Raw genomic sequence first — 17341 nt, forward strand, 5'->3', positions numbered from 1 at the left:
GATGAACGGCGCTGACAGATACCGAGGCCTGCGCGCCGCCGCCTCCCCGCCCAGCGCGCACGGAGCGCGCTTTGCTTCCCTTGCCGGGGCAGGGGCTGCACGCGGCGTTTGTCGCCTTCGCTGGACGCAGGCAGGTCTGCACCGCGCGGAGGAGAGCGCGCGCGGCCGATCGTGGCGAGGAGGTGGGCGGCGACCCATCCCATTGGGATTCATCCAGTCTCTCCGCGCGGGGAGGCCCCCGGCGGGCGTGGATTTCCGCGGGGCAGTGATGACGGAGTGGCCCCCTGCCAATGCCCACAAAGGCACAGAGCACTCTCCCGTTTGACCGAAAACCGCGAGGGGAGAGAGGCGCCGGCCGGTTGGGAGGCGAGGGCAGCCTTCTCCACGAACCGGGCGGTACGTGGCCGCGCGCCCGGCTGTGTCCCCAGAGCGCCGCGGGAAGGGAGAGGCTCAGAGCAACAGGTGCAGCCCGCAGCCACTCCCGGGACGTGGGAGACGACCTGCAGGGGCTCGGAGTCGGTAAGGCGCGGAGAGGGCTCTGTCCACCCCCAGGGCTGCACCGGCAGGTCCCTCCTCCCGGGTGCGGGCGGATCAGCGGGCGGTGGTGCCTGGGCAAGGGGAGCCCTGCGTTCTCCGGACAACCGACCCGGTCTGGGAAGGTCCAGCTCCGGCTCCGGTCCGTGTCCTCTCTCGGGCAGCCCCGTCCAAAAAGACGGTGCCACTAGGCACGGGCGCCCGGGCGCGTGCCCATCAGGGAGGCTCAGGCTCAGAAACTCGCGCTCTGCGTGCCAGGGGCTGGGTACCCCGGCTCCCCGCGGCGCCTTCCTTCCCCGGCCAGCACCCTTCGCCGGCGCGACCCGGGCGCCCCCCGCGCGCCATGGAGCTGGCGGCCGGGAACCTCAGTGAGGGGAACGCGAGCGGGCCCGAGCCCCCCGCCCCGGACCCCAGGACTCTTTTCGGCATCGGCGTGGAGAACTTCATCACGCTGGTGGTGTTCGGCCTGATCTTCGCGCTCGGCGTGCTGGGCAACAGCCTGGTGATCACGGTGCTGGCGCGCAGCAAGCCGGGGAAGCCGCGCAGCACCACAAACCTGTTCATCCTCAACCTGAGCATCGCCGACCTGGCCTACCTGCTCTTCTGCATCCCCTTCCAGGCCACGGTGTACGCCCTGCCCACCTGGGTGCTGGGCGCCTTCATCTGCAAGTTCGTCCACTACTTCTTCACCGTGTCCATGCTGGTCAGCATCTTCACCCTGGCCGCAATGTCGGTGGACCGCTACGTGGCCATCGTGCACTCGCGGCGCTCCTCCGCCCTGCGGGTGTCCCGCAACGCGCTGTTGGGCGTGGGCGTCATCTGGGCGCTGTCCATCGCCATGGCCTCGCCGGTGGCCTACCACCAGCGCCTCTTCCACCGGGGTGTCAGCAACCAGACCTTCTGCTGGGAGCAGTGGTCCAGCCAGCGCCACAAGAAGGCCTATGTGGTGTGCACCTTCGTCTTCGGCTACCTGCTGCCACTCCTGTTCATCTGCTTCTGCTACGCCAAGGTGGGCCCCGAGGCGGCTCCTGCGTCCCTGCACCCCTTTCCGGGACCCGCAGCGGCCCTGCCCCTTTGCCCTCATTCCCCAGAATTTTCTGCGGGGACCGCGCGGTGACCCTTTCCTGCTCCCTCGGCCTCGGCTTGGGCTCGCGGGTCTGACGTTGCGCGGAAGTTACTCGGAGTTTGGGCAACGCCAGGGAAAGTTTGCAGCAGGTCACTTCCCGGGCGCCCGTCCTCTCGCCCCGGCGGAAGGCGGCGTCAACGCCCACTTCTCAGTAGGGGAAAGCCGCGCCGCCCGTCAGCCCGCGCGAGGGCTGCCCCACGTGGCCGCAGGGTCACGGCGAGCGCTCCATCCTCCTGAGCGCACGCCTTTGCCAGGTGGAGGCTCCGCGCCCCTCCACAGCCCTCAGCAGGGCCTGATGGGGAGATTTCCCTGCCCGCGGGGCGCACAGGGTCGGGGGGGCCGGCGGGGACCGGCTCTGTGAAGCCGCTGCTTCTGGCGACAGAGCTTTGACTTTCGTCTTATACACAAGTTGGGCGTTACAAATCCAAGTGGTTAGACAGTATTTCTTCACGGAGTCTTGAGGGAGTCTCCAGAGAACTTGGGGTGGATGGGCTTCCAGCTGCTGCTTCCCCGTTTCAGTCCTTTTAGGAAGGGGTAAGGAATATGAAGTGCCTCAGGGGGCAGGTCTAAAGCCCTGTCGCTGAGAGACACACTGTTGACACACCTCTGGTCCCCTACCCCTGCACCTCCTTATTGGGAAAATGGCTGTTAACCTTCCTGGTGCCAGCCTCGCCCTCGTAGCTCAGCACAATCACCTTCTCTTTGATTAATAATACATGAGTCTGAAGATTTCATACTGATCTGAAAGTCTTGTTTATACTGGAGTAAAAGTTTCTGCTGGATAGTTATGAGACGTGATTCACAGGGTGAGCTCCACTCTCCCCGACACACCCTCCCCAGACCCATCACCATGAGAAAAATACTGCTGTAACCACATTCTGAAATTTCCACCATTTTCTCTTCCTCTCCCTCTCCGTATCTCTCATTCTATTTCTCATAAGGCGGGGACTCTAGGACTCTGAATAATCAGATGAGGTAGAACGGCAGTCATTTCTTATATTCAATTCATAGAGCTTTTTGAGTTTTTTTTCCCCCCCAGCAGAAATCTTGACTAAAAGCCACCTGGTTTGGTTTGTCCCCTCCCCGCACATCATCTGTGTTGAGTTATGTCTGTTTTGAATGGTAATATTTCTGGATGTGATCTGAAAGAATGTCCTGCATCAAAGGGTTATGTATAAAGAGATGTGGTAATTGGGGAAATTGGGAGGTCACTGCAGCTTAGCTCTTCAGTAAATGGCTGTTTTATTCATTTCATCCTCTGCAAATGCAAATCGAAGCTTGGTTTGCACAGCCCAGTGGTCTCCAGTGTGCGCTATCTCACTTAATCTGCAGGCCACCCAGTGGGTTGGAGCTATTGTGCATATTTTATTGATAAGGAAAGAGGGTTCTGGAGGAGTGAAGCAGCTGACCCAGACTATGAAGCTGGTAAAGGCTTCAGGGAGGATTTCAGTGCAGGGATTCCCAGTCCCCCAAGAGAGGGGCAATTGCTGAGGGCCTGTAGGGCGTGGACCTTGGGACTAGAGTGATTCTTACAATATTTGCTTCTTCAATCATCATGACATGGATTAGACTTGAAGCACATTCTTCCTTCATTTCCCGAAAGTCTTTGGGGAACATAATTCAGGTCTCCTTAATGGAAACAACAAGGTAAATGTCTAGGAATAAATTAGGTTACATTTCTGTCATTTGAGAATTTATACAAGTCACACATAGGGCAAAATTTAAAATTTTTCAAAAATTCAAAAAATATATGATCATTTTTATATGGAAATAGTTTGCTTTTAAGCATAACTGGAACTTTCTTTGGAATTCAAGGTAATATTTGCATATTTATTCCAAACATACTTGGGTGTTTTCTCCACTGACCACTCAGCAGCATTCCTTAGGCATTTTGCAGTTACCCAGACGTGATCCCCCCCGAGTTTGTGGAAGGAATGAGTAACCCCCGGGGTAGTGTTATGAAGCAGGTAACATTTGACTTTTCCATATGGAGTCCTCTCCAGGTGGCCGTCTCTGATTTTGTTTTGCTGTGTCTCCTCTTGTCCCTTGCTTTCAGTCTGGGAAGGCTGTCCCCAAAGAACCTCGCCAGGCCGGTCCTCGCCAGGCAGGGTCCTGTCCAGCCCTTTCCTTCCCCTGGAAAGTTCTCCTCATTTGTTCCTGCCAAAGCCTCTCTTCTATCTTCGCCTTAGGTTTGATTTCTTATACCCCAGTCTCTGTTGGGAGGACAGTAAACTAACCCAATGTGCAGAGAGTGATCCCAAACGTCCCTGTAGCAAGTGAAAGGCTTGTCTTGCAGAGGATGCTAAGCCTCTGTAGGAAGTGAGAAGTATCTCAGTAGAGCTGGGAATTTGGAGTCGGAAGTTCACGCTCCCCGTGATCGCTGCTTGACCTGCGTAGGAATCGTGAGGGTGTGAATAAGCCCCCTGGCTTCCCAATCAGGGAAGGGCCGTCCAGAAGGGCTGCATCCCGCCGAACGGAGCAGGCTTTCACAGTAAGTCCAGTTCCATTAAATTACTTCCGTGCTGCGGCGCTTCAGGGGGACAGAGAGGTGGCTGGAACACTGCTTCCAGTTTTTGGAGAGACTCATCGAGTAACCGGTGGACAGTCTAAAGCCCTTAGTCACCCAGAGCTAATTTTCCTTAGATTTTTCCCTCAGATGGGACATGAGAAAGAACTCAACACCAGTGTGGCATATGTGCAGCCGTCTCGGCCCTGTTGTATAGCTTATGTTGTAAATTCTTACATAGAACCAAAGTGACTCACATCATTTCTCCTGAGTATTACATTGGCGAGAGAAGACAAAGCTAGTTTCTCTAAGGAAGGAAACCAGTGTCTCCCTGGAAGCCTTCCTGATGGGACATTAATTGTAGAACCTTGCTGAACGGTCTTCCAGTCATCAGTGATGCTGGAGGGCAGTCTGTAGTTTTTCCGTGTATCTAGGATTTAACATATGACAGGGACCTGGGGATTGTTAAAATGTAGAATCTTGGGGGAAGCCAAGGTGGAAGGGAGACCAACAAGGATGCACATATGGGTAGCGGTGTGGCTCTTTCTGGACGAAACCGCAGAGCTCCCTGCACCAGAACTCTCTGCCAGCAGGTGCTCCGGCCACAGATGGCACCTGGGCACCCCTCAGGGTTAGAGGAACAGGTGTCCTTGGCAGTTCTTAGTCATCATTACTCCACCACCTCATGTGAATTTCAGTTTGAATGACGTTGCAAATGACGGTGGTCCCATTTCAGAACGTCAAGAAGTGTTGCAAAATGGACAGTGATGTGTGGGGTCTGAGACAAACCGATTTTATTAGTCTGTGTTTTTCAGGTCCTTCATCATTTGCACAAAAAGTTGAAGAACGTGTCAAAGAAGTCAGAGGCATCGAAGAAAAAGGTAAAAATATTCGTGGACTTACAGCCTGTGCGCGTTTCTAGAGCTCAGTTTACGTATACTCTTAGCTCTCCTTGCAGCCACCCTGTGCCTGTGACGTTTTGGTTCCTGGGTACAGAGATTTGAGATGAGCCTCTTACCACTAGGCAGAGGGTAGAAATGGGAAATGAGCTGTTGAGGGTGGCCAGGTGACCGTGCTGCGAGAAAACGTGGATGGAAGTCTCGCGAGGGATGGAAGTCTCGGGAGGGATGGAAGTCTCGGGACCGGGGGGGGGGGGGGGGGGGGGGGCGGGGAGGTGCATTTTCTGGATTCTCAGCCTCTTGAGAAGGTATGTGCTAGGTTGGTTGGGACAGAGTGTCGAGTGGCTGGATCCACACTTTGCATGAAACTACCGTCATGTTATTGTGTATTGACCGTCTCTGATGTGATGCCAGGAGGCCCTGTCTTAATAATCTTTCGGGAGAGTGTTGTTACAGCCTCTCCCTGAAGCCTCAGAAGTAGATGCACTGTTCGTCTCTCTTCCTCCCAGACTTCTGCTGACTTTGGCCCCGAGGGGAGAGAACTAAAGATGGGAGGGGCCTCGGGGGATTTCAGCCCATTTTTAATTGTCTTTTTCATCCCGTGAATTCTGAATTCCGGAAGCTTCTCCTGGAGAGTATTACAGCATCTAACATCCTGCAGTTTATCACACTTCACATTTTGAGGAAAAACTGTTTTACAAATCAGGATTAATTTACCTCTTATTCAGATAATATCTATATCATCTCTGATTTTTAGAAAGTAGAATGAAAGTTGATGAGATTATTAGGCCCTATGATTAGGGAGGAGGAGATTATAACCAGCATCTTTACCCGCAAATATTACTCATAACATCTTAAAATACCTTGTTTTTCCTTCTAAATATTTATTATGATCAAGGACACATAATTTGCAGAAATTATAGTTTAATCAGATTTGCTTTAAAAACTTCTGCATAAATAAAGTACAGCTCTTCCTGACTTTTCCTTGTTTATAAACAATAATGTGGCTAAAAAACACACCTGTTCTCAGAGCCCGTGAAAAGAAATAGCAGAGAGTTGGTTAAAAAGCACAGAATTTAGCTCATATTTGAAGAGGTTAACACCCTGGGGGAGGGTGGGGGTTGCTGAACTTCTGCAGAGGTTATGCCCTTGGAACGTGGTACCTGCTTATGACTGATGCCAAAGATTTTCTGCCTCTTGGCAGGAAGGAAATAAAACTTCTTCAGCATTGGCTGGATCTTACTTGCATGCTACAGTTAGTTTTAGTCTCTATATTTGAAAACTGTTGGAGAGAAATTGTGGAGGTTCCAGAGGAGAAAAAGTGATTAAAAGAATGAAAGTAGGGCTTCCCTGGTGGCGCAGTGGTTGAGAGTCCGCCTGCCGATGCAGGGGACACGGGTTCGTGCCCCGGTCCGGGAAGATCCCACATGCTGTGGAGCGGCTGGGCCCGTGAGCCATGGCCGCTGAGCCTGCGCGTCCGGAGCCTGTGCTCCGCAACGGGAGAGGCCACAGCAGTGAGAGGCCCGTGTACCGCAAAAAAAAAAAAAAAAAAAAAAAAAAGAATGAAAATAGATCTTGGAAGAAATGATTAGAAAAGCTTCTGTTTTACAGTAAAATGATCTAAAGATCAGTGATTAGTTTAACATTTACATCATTTGGTTTTATGTGTATACGTGTGTGCATGGGGGGTGTGTGTGTGTACATATATATGTGTGGGTATATATTCTATACGTATGTGTAAATGTAATTCTTACCATGGGAGAAGTTCTCAGCATTTGGAGGAGGGAAGCTTTTCTCTTCGATGCTCACAACCTCTGACCCTTAATAACCACTGAACAGATGGCAGATCTCTTTTGATATATTTAATTGCCTCTTTGTTTGCACAGAACAAATAGAGTGTGGTGCTGGGGCCTGTGTGTGTGTGTGTGTGTGTGTGTGTGTGTGTGTGTGTGTGCACCTGCGTCTAGGCAAGGGATAGCACACAGGTGCAGGGGTGGGGTGGGAAGAGGGAATGGGAGAGAGAGAGGAGAACAAGTAGACGGGAGACAGAGGGGGAAGAGCAGAGGGTCCAGGATGGAAAGCCAGCTTGACTGTCAGCCCTGAAGGCGGAGACTGGATTGTCTCATGGTGATGCCTCCCCGGGTCTTCGCGCAGAAAAGTGTTCCTGGTGTGTATACATGTTCAGTTGCTGGCGGATGACGGGGTGATGCGATAAGATTTTGATAGTTCCTTCATTTCAGCTGCGCCCATTTCCAGCTCCCCTCTCAGTGGCTGAGTAGGGCACCTTCCTCTGTGCTGTATCCACCCACCTGGGGACCCCTTAGTGTTAAGGCTGGTAGCACTCACGGGGCAGAGAGTTGTTGGGTCTTCCATCACAAATGTGCCGAACAGTTATCCTGCATGTTTGGAGGAAAATACAAATGAAGAGTGTGATTTCCGTGGCCAAAATAGTAGTAATCATAGTACAGAGCCCTGTGCTTCATTAATGCCAGGCTCTGCTGGACGTAAAGACACGTTTTCTGGCACAAGGCTGATTAGATACTAAAACGAGATTCTTAACCAATTTCCGCGAGACTTCCCAGTGGGACAGAGCTCCCCACCGGATGGTTCCTTCTAATAAGGAAGCAGATGCGAGGCCCTTTTGGTACCCTCTCAACCACGAGGTTCTTTCAGCAGCTGCTCTTTTTTTCCCCTTCTGGCTTGAAGTAATTCAGCAAGCTTTCTGGCCGTCATTTATACAATTCACAAAATGTTTTTCATCACTCTCATCTTTTAGTCACTTTTTTCTTCTCTGCCAAGTTCCATTAGACGGATTATGAATAAAATTCTTTGAAGAAAAAATAACGGATGTCTCAGATGGCTTGAAAAGGAGCATCTCAGAGGAGGAGAAATTAGTATTTTCCAGATACTTTCAGAGTGAGGAGTAACAAGAAGACAGGCTAATAAAACACCCAACCTCGAGTATAGGAATTAGTACAGAGATTTAGCACATGACCTTAAATGATACCTTCTTCTCTATCAGACGATGGTACAGTGGTTCTGTACTCTGCACAGACACGTGGGGAGAGTAGGAGGTGCATCGGATGCACGTCCATCTGTGATTGAGGCCAATGGTAACTGTAAGAAATGAAAATAGCCTCATTCCCCACAGAGGGGACTTGTCTCCTTACCTGCTGACATTTCAAAGGAGAAGAGAGGAAGCAGCTTTCGCGAATCCTACCGAGGAGACGGCGTGGGTCAGCCTAGGCGCTGTCAACATGGAGGAAATACTTTAGCCTTTCACTTGGGGTGGATGAGATGATTTGCTTTTGTTGTGGCCTTTGTGGAATTCTTCACCGGTTCTTCAAACACCCGACTGAGATGTTTAGAAAGGCAGGTTCCTGGGCAGCTACCTAATTCCCGTGACCTGTGGAAGCAGAGCCATCGGGCATGAGGCCCAGATACCAGAATTTTTGCAAAGCTCTGCCCTGCGTGATGATGGTGCGCTGATCTGCTGGAAACCCGGTTCGTGGTTGTTAGTACAACGCCTTATTTTGACCAGGTCTTGACCTGGAGCTGGCGTATTCCAGGCGCCTGCTTTCTGAGTCGGGTGTTGGAAGCAGTGCTGGCTGCAGGCCCTGTTCTGCAGTGTGGACTTCTCTCCTGCATTCGCTCCCACGTCTTCCCAGTTCCCTGGACCCAGAGGCATCTGCAGCAAGCCTGTACTGCAAAGGAGACAGAGGAAGAAGCCGTGTACCACCTCTGCCTACACGCAGGGATGCGCTCGCCTAACGTGATGCCATGGCCGTGTGGACGCCTCCAGGGCTGCGGGGCTGAGCGCCAGGGCCCGTGTGCAGGGCGCCCACTGCTGTACCATCTCTGACGGGCTGAACGCCTGTGAAACAGGCAGGAAATAAGTAGTGAACCCTTGCTGACACTAAGCGGGGAGCACATTCTATTAAACTATTTTGGGAACAGGCTTCGATAAATGATACAGTTTATATAAGTACCGATTGAGTATTCTTCCCTAATTTATATCGTAATTGTAATCCGGTCACATTTCAAAGCTACAGGTAGACCGAGAAAAAGAACCTCGTTCATGGTTCTGAAAAGACCAGTGGAACTGCTAAAAAATAAAAGGTAGATGTTGAATGGACTTGGGTAAACAGACAGTAACAAACACCCCAAAGAAAACATACCATACTGCCCATTGCCCTACAATGATGCAAAGATACACCATGGCTCTTGTCAGTAAGCTGCTGGGGTGTATTTCTGCCCTAAGCTTGGTACTTAGTAAGAACTTCCTAAAAGGAACAGTGAAACAGAATATCCAGAGAGTGTTCTGTGAAGCACAGAGATCTTCTTATTGTCTTAGAAAGAACAGATGATGTGTTCCGTTCTGTTTGCAGGTGGAATTATGTCTAGATGGTTTTTATTAAAGCGTCTGGGAAGGTATCCCGCACACTGATGGGTAAACAGGTTGACAGCAGACAGTCCCTTACTATATGTGAGCGGATTGCTGTTGGCTTTGTGCGTCACGTGGTCGGTGGCTTCAATCTGTATACCTGCCACCCTATAAAAACCCGTCATCAGGTTTGTACCTGAGTTGTTTGAAGCGTTGAAATGGACCAGGCCCAGTCAGGGAATCGTCAGGTTGGGTCACCCTCTTCACAGGCCAGGAAAGTGAAGCCCAGGGAGGTGACATCAGTTTTCAAAGGTCGTTAACCCGTTTATGGCTGATGTCGGTCCTTGGCTCCTGCACGGTCCGCGCACCTTCTGATGGTGAGCTTAGCTCTCATCTCCAGCCCCGCTGACCACCGCGTTCTCCTTGACCTCGACCTGAGGTCTGAGTGTCTCCTCTCCCATTTCTGCCTGGGCTTCCTGGCTTCCAGCCCATGTCTTGGACAGACTTCCTCTCCGAGTCAGTCTGCTACCTCGTGCCCCTCCTGGAGGAGCCTTAATCCTTACCTTCGGGGTGTTGTTGTCCTTAAAAGCAGGATTCTAATTCATGGGGAGTAATAGGAACGTCATCTTGTCAGGTGGGAACATTCCTGCAGGGCCGGGGGCTGCGCTTCTCCCGGGGAAGAATGTGTGGGTCCACAGTGGTTCCCTAGTTGTGGAATCACTTTGCTCCACCCTGTGAGGTTGTAGGAGAAAGAAGCCTCCTTCTTTCTTCTCTCTCCTTCCCCTCAACCTCCCCCCCGCACACTCGTGGATCCCAGCCGAGATCCCAGTCTCTCTAGAGGGGAAGGTGGACAGGGGACCTTCAGGTAGTGCTTACAGTGGATTTAGGGTTGTGACTGGGAGGGGATGATGGGCACCCACGCTCTCCTGCTCTGGGAGGTGTCCTGATGGTCACGTTTCCACTCTGCATGTTCAACACAGTCTTTAGAGCATCACAGCCTGGGCTTGATCTGAGGAGGAAGAGAGGCTTCTGGATTCCCAACCTCAGGGGAGAGACGGAAAGCATCTCTCTCTCTCGTGTCCTTAATATTCCTTTCACCTTCGAGGAGCAAACGCCCTAGAAGAGAATGGAGGGGGATGGGCGCTGGAGCAGGAGAGCGAGCCAGCAAACGTCCCTCCTGTGATTCAGTTACAGGACTGAGCCCACAGAGCTGCCCTAAGGCTCTGCGGTCCAGACAGCCCTGGGTGCTCAGAGACGGGGATGCGGCTGCCGTTACCAGGTAGACCTTGTGGGATGTTCTCTCCCCGAGCGCCCGCTGTTCAGAGCACGGTTTGGGATCACAGAGACCGGCCTCCAGCTGTAACTCTGCATCCCGCCGGCGGGGAGGGGGGTGGGGGGGGTGGGGGTGGGGGGGGCGGGCAGCAGGCCGTGTCCTAGCCAGGCTAGGTCTCAGCGTCCTCATCTACACCGCGGATCATCGTGCGGTCTGCCCGGATGGTGGCAGCGAGTGAAGAACGCAAAGCCAGCTGTCAGCCGAGGTCGCCTCTCGGTGCCCCCACCCAGCCCTGGTTCTGCCGTCAGGCGGTTGAGCCCAGCTTACACGCTTTTAAGGAAGAAACCAGCGGATGGCTTTCTATTTTATACTTTAAAAATTGTTAATAGCCCACTGTCTTTTGTTCGAATCCCTAGAGATGGAGTTTTCAGTTAGTTGCACTGTTGGCTTTTCAGCGTGTCCTGATTTGGTGGTGATGGAGCACAGGAAAAGTGTCCCAAGACTCAACCCCAGCCCTTTAGGTTTGCAGCCCGTGGCGGGCACTCAGAACAGATGCAGCGGGGAGACGGGGGCACACGCGTGGTGCGCGGGAGGGAGGGCTCCTCTCGTGCCGAGGTTCTTGCCCAGGGAAGATCTTTTCCCATCATCTGCTCAGCAGAAACCTCAAAGGACGCGTGTGGACCCTGCCTCTGATTTCTAGGTGTTTCAGATTCAGGAGTGGCAGGGAAGGGTGGAGACACAAGCAAACAGGGAGACAGGCCCTGAAATGGCTCTCTGGACCCACTGCATGTGTTGGGGGGTCTCTAAGTTTGTCCAAGTTCAACAAGGAGAAATAAACATCTCTTCTTGTCTGTTGAGGCAACTCTCGGAAGCAGCGTTCACGAGCTCAGCTGAGCTGCCTCCCTGGGCTCAGTCCCACTGTGTGCTGTGCGACGGGTTGTAAAGTTACCGTGTTCAGTCTGTGTGTTCCTGTTGCCGTGACTCAAAGCGCGCTTCCTGTTATCCATACACGTTTCACATACCTGCTAGAATTATTCCCTATGGAGGGTCAAGGCCGGTCCCGGGGAAGTTTCGAACAAAACTGCTGCGCGAAGTGAAGGTTAACACCTAAGGCAGATTTAGTACGTACTTGATCCTGTGAGAATACACAGAAATCAAGTACGTGCTGTAAGAGGCTGGGTTCCTTTCCTGCTGTAATCGATGCATCGCCTTTCTTTTCCTTCTCCTAGACTGCGCAGACGGTGCTGGTGGTGGTCGTGGTTTTCGGGGTCTCCTGGCTGCCTCACCACGTCATCCACCTCTGGGCTGAGTTTGGGGTCTTCCCACTGACGCCCACCTCCTTCTTCTTCCGGATCACCGCCCACTGCCTGGCGTACAGTAATTCCTCCGTGAATCCCATCATTTACGCGTTTCTCTCTGAAAATTTCAGGAAGGCTTATAAGCAGGTGTTCAAGTGCCACGTTCGCAATAAGTCACCTCTTAACGACACTAAAGAAAATAGAAGTCGAATAGACACCCCGCCATCAACCAATTGCACTCACGTGTGAAAAAAGATCAGCGTGTTCTTCGTGCGACGTTTCCATACTTGTGGAGTAGACACGTAAAAAATACAATGAGGTGTTAAACAAGGCAGCAACTTGTTATCTTAACAACAATTCATATTATATTAATTAAATTCCACTTATGTTTAAAAAGTACTTTGATCTACCTGGAGAATCCCTAGGTCTAGTGAAAATTATTTCTAAATTTTATTTTATTTCTGAATTTGATTCCATAAGCGAAAGAGAATAAAATAGTTTTATACCTCTTAAGAAATGAAAGTTTAATAGAATTCCCTACATTTGTTCAGTTCTTCATAGGATAAGGAATAAGGACCTAGAAAGATGGCCAGGAATATTTGTGATCTACATTTTGAAGCAAATTTATTTAGAAAACGTGTTTGTGCTTTAGTTCTTCAATTTTAAGATAAGGGGTAATATTAAAACTGTGTGTTTTAAAATACGATCATGGACACATGAAAGTGTTCCCTGAGTTTTATTTTTGCAACCGTTTATATAGAGACACTGCTATTTGATGGAAATAAGTTTAGTGCACATGTCACATTTGCTCCCAGTTGTAAGTAGTGTACAGGGCTTCTGAGTTGTGCTGTGTCTGTCTGCAATCATGAGGTCCATTAAGTTTATCTCAGGAGGTCAGGAGGTGTTGCGGCCATGACCCTGGGTGTCAGCCATCGGGATGTCAATTAAAAGCTATCCTGTGAACTTAGTCTTTATTGAGTTGACTAAAAAAATCAGGGAAGTCACCACCTGCAACTCTTCTAATAGTGGAAGCTGTGAATGAGATTCTGAGAATGAAATTGGACATTAAAATTTTATATATATATATATATATATATATATATATATATATATATATATGGCAAGGTATTAGCTATGCCTTGAATGTAATCTGCCCCAAAGAGAGAATTTTAAAAATGTCAGTGAAGATGATGTACAGAAAATAATTTCCATAAATTCAGAAATTAGCAAGTCATATGAGATAATTGTCCTGCCATGTGGGGAAAGCATATACTAAATGTTTGGTTCGGATAAATTTTGAAGAAAACAAATCTATGAATGGCTCTACCCAGGGATACCATATCTTGTACAAACAAATGCTTTTTTCATTAAATTTGTAATGATGTCTAATGTACATTTACCCCAAACATCATTCCCTCTGGAAATATTAATTTGGGGTTCAAATCCTCATGACTTGAGTTTCAAATGTAGTTTTTGTGATGATTTCATATTTACAATGAGAAAATAGTATGAAAAGATTAAATGATCCTATATTAGAAAATAATTCTCAGACTGTAAGACTTTGATCTATTTTAGGATGATACAAAAGCAAGAAGATTTTTTAAAAAAGAAATTTGTGTAATGTACACCTACCTGTGTCAAATCAGGACTTCATGTGAAATACCAAATTTTAGATCAAAAAACCCAACTCGATGTAAGTCTTTGCACGTTAACTTCTCTAGTTCATGAATTTACTTTCAAAGTTATATTCCTCCAGAAAACGGTGTTTACCTTTGCAACGGTATAAATAGTTCTCTGGACTGAATAGGAGAAAATTGTCAGAGAGGGTGGGAAAGCAAGCGCTTTCATGTTTGATGGCCAGGGAAAAATTATGTATATGTGTATGTGAGTATTTTTAAGAACAACGTAAGTCCTTTGCACGGAAAATTTGTTTGTACTTTATTCAAATATAGCAGCAGATACATTTTATCCTGATGATGATACCTCATGTGCTTTGCGGAACTTGAAGCTGCCGTTGTAAATGCCGGGACAACTTCTGGGTGTGTGAACGCTCGCGGCTGCACAAAGAGCTGCCTCCTGGTTGCCTTTGGACTTGCGTGGATGACGGCGATTCCCTGCACCATGGCTGTTCTCTTGTTTTCCTCTTCTGTTTTCCACGCACTCAAATGAGGTATTAAAACAAATACAGTAGCTAATGCTGCTCTTTTCTAAAAAGTGTTGAGAATGGGCTTCGGCACGATGTATTTACCCTTGTAATGCCTTGGTCCCTCGCAGATGACGTGATCACGGACTTGCAAAACCCAAGCGTGCCGAGTGTGCAAGCAGGTCGCTTCATTCTGTGGTCACATAGGATATTCTTCCCGCCATCGTCATTGTAATCAATTCCTCTTGTTCAGAGTTGAGGTTATCTCTTCCTCTAATGGGTTTTGTTGCTGATGATAACGTAGGTCTGCAAAGATGTAAAACCCTGTAAAGTTTCCTGAGCGAGGGGTTGCAGAAGAACTTATATTGCATCTGCCGACCAGCTGCTTCCTGGGGCTCCGATGTCCTCATGTGTAATTAAAGGAACCCGTTCAGAGGCCCCGCCCCTTCTTCACTGTATAACCCAGCCCCCTGCCTTACTCCCAGCAGCCAGGCTAAAGGAGAGACCCCCAGTGCGTCTTTCACGTCCGGCTGCTGGATAAACCTTGTTTTTCAGTGACTTTCAAAGAAAATTGATGCTTTCTCCTTAGATGTGGCTGCTTTAGTGCCCCAGGGCAGCTGTTATTTTTCTGGGCCTTTTCCTTCCCCATGGGGCGGTGGCTCTGGAATATTTACATAGTGGACAGGCATGCTGGCTGTTTCATATGCATAAGCAACAGTTTCGGTTCCCTGCTGGTGAAGATAGGGACTCCGATGAGGAGACTGTCTTGTCCTGTGTTCCCAGGTAGAGCGTAGATAGTCTCTGCTGTTCTGACCACGCATGTGCTCAGCAAGGTGAGGGCTGAGGCCGTTTTCTGCGTATCGTAGGGAAATACTTCTTCTGTAAATGGGATCGTTCTACCGCACACATCGGGAGGCAAACCATCGTCGTCCCCTCCTCCGGCTTTCCCAACCCCTGTGCTTCTCTCCTAACTTGCTTCCAGGCAGCGTTCCTCACTCTGACATATACCATAGTAAAATTCCTCCTTCACCCCAGGCGTACCAGTGGAGGCATGTCTGAACCGCGTGAGCCGTGCGCGGCTAAAAGCTTCTGTGCCTCAACTTCCGGTTGGGATCCTGCGGATGACTGCATTTGCTCAGTGTCTCAGATGCGTTGAGATGGTGCAGAAATGATTCCAAGACGTTAGCTGAAACCCAAGGTCAGACTTCTGGGCGGGAGAGAATCCATTCCCTTTCCACAGATGCCACAGATAAGCTGTGCGACCCCACGTGCTTGTGTTGAAGCAGCCTTGCGTTGAGCAAAGCAATGTACTGTTCAGCTTCCTCATGTTCTTGCTTAAAAAGTTACTAAACACGTATATAAGCCACGTGGTCCTGTAAGTTGAGTCAAGAGATCAAGGTGGCTCCTTCTGGAGACTTACCAGCTGAAATTTGTCAATTTCCAACTGCACTGATTACAAATATCTTCCCGGTTTTAAATTTGTAAATGACTTTCTATTTAAGGTAATCATGTTCTTCTTGGCCATTAAAAGACGTTGCATGTTAAGTTATTTGTCAAGCAGATGTTAACGACTTGTTTGTCTGAGGACGTGTTGATTTTAAAAGTTTCTGTAGTCAGGGTAGGTGGCCTTAAATGCCGATGCTGATTTGTCTTGGAAAGAAAAAAATTGCAACATGGGTTTAATTTGTGCTGTGTTTTAATATTTTCTCTTTTCGAAGTGGAAAACTGAGCCTGCAGAGTGATTTTAAAAGCGTCAGCAGCCTTGATGTGGGCTGTGTGTACGTCAGGCGAGCGTGTCTAGGGGAGCGAGCTGTGCGTCGTCTGCGTCGCCCAGCATTCTGTTTCTTTACCCGCGAAAGCACCACAGATGGTCCAGATGGTGGTTTCTTTTCCTACGTGAGTGTGAGTGGCAGGGTGGCAGGTGCACGCACTCCCGCCTCCTGCACCTGGGCTGCCACCCTGGGATTCGGAGGTGGGCAGGTGTGCTCAGTGTGGCAAGATCCTCGGGACGGTCACAGGCCCTGGGCACTGCCCCTCTGCTGGGTCCTGCACTCACGCTCAGGGCACCTCCTGCTGCCCTGAGAGTGCGGGTTCTGTCCTGGGGGCAGCAGTAGTGGTGGGGACATCTCAGGGATGGAGAGTGGGAGGGGAAGTTGGCGAGTAAGCGCCCTACTTTTGTACACCTGGTGAGATACCCTCAGCTGGCCTTTCTCTCCCAGTCTGTTTGAACATTGGCCAAGTCTGCTGTATTCAGACAGTTGTGCGAAGAGCCGATCCTGTAGCTAAGGCTTTTGGGGTCACTTTGGGGTGGAGAGCCCCATCCTTTTCTGTCTTTTTTTTTTAAATTGAAGTATAGTTGATTTGCAATGTTGTGTTAGTTTCTGGTGTACAGCAAAGCGATTCAGATATATATATCTATATATATATATATATATATATATAGAGAGAGAGAGAGAGAGAGAGAGATGCTTTTCAGATTCTTTTCCATTATGGTTTATTACAAGATATTGAGTGTAGCTCCCTGTGCTATACAGTAGGACCTTGTTGTTTATCTATTTTATATATAGTGGTATGTATATGTTAATCCCAAACTCCTAATTTATCCCTCCCCAGTTTCCCCTTTGGTAACCCTACGTTTGTTTTCTCTGTCTGTGAGTCTGTCTCTGTTTCACAAATAAGCTCCTTTGTGTCATATTTGATTCCATATTTAAGTGATATCATATGATATTCATCTTTCTCTGTCTGACTTCACTTAGTATGATCATCTCTAGGTCCATCCGTGTTGCTGCAGATGGCATTATTTCATTCTTTTTATGGCTGAGTAATATTCCGTTGTATATATGGACCACATCTTCTTTATCCATTCATCTGCCGATGGACATTTAAGTTGCTTCCATGTCTTGGCTATTGTGAATAGTGCTGCTATGAACATGGGGGTGCATGTATCTTTTCGAATTAGAGTTTTCTCTGGATATATGCCTAGGAGTGGAATTGCTAGATCATATGCAAGCCCCATCCTTTTTGCTGGGGAACAGTTTTCTGGCAATCTCAAGGTGTATTGCACAGCCCCCAATTCTCAGCATTTAGAGAAGTCACAGGCCAAGGTAATTTAGAATTTGGGGTGCATTTTGTAGTCTGCTGTAGGTTTTCTTTGGGACACCATGTACTACAGAACCTT

General features: G+C 49.3%; 1 protein-coding gene across 2 annotated transcripts in view; it reads left to right on the plus strand.

Moving 5' to 3' along the window:
• Positions 1–12868, plus strand: part of GALR1 (galanin receptor 1) — an 86470-nt gene extending 73602 nt beyond the window's left edge. The window contains exons 1-3 of one of the 2 annotated variants that reach the window (XM_060029578.1): positions 878–1543; positions 4982–5047; positions 11952–12868. In XM_060029578.1, the coding sequence (XP_059885561.1) occupies positions 878–1543; positions 4982–5047; positions 11952–12269 (1050 nt within the window). In that variant the 3' untranslated portion in view covers positions 12270–12868. Of the gene's footprint in view, positions 1–877; positions 1544–4981; positions 5171–11951 lie in introns of those variants that run through there. The other variant, XR_009521833.1, reaches the window with a different exon arrangement.
• The last annotated feature ends 4473 nt before the right edge of the window (positions 12869–17341 follow it).

The sequence above is a fragment of the Delphinus delphis genome, chromosome 13 (genome assembly GCF_949987515.2).
Source record: "Delphinus delphis chromosome 13, mDelDel1.2, whole genome shotgun sequence".
Classification (NCBI taxonomy): domain Eukaryota; kingdom Metazoa; phylum Chordata; class Mammalia; order Artiodactyla; family Delphinidae; genus Delphinus; species Delphinus delphis.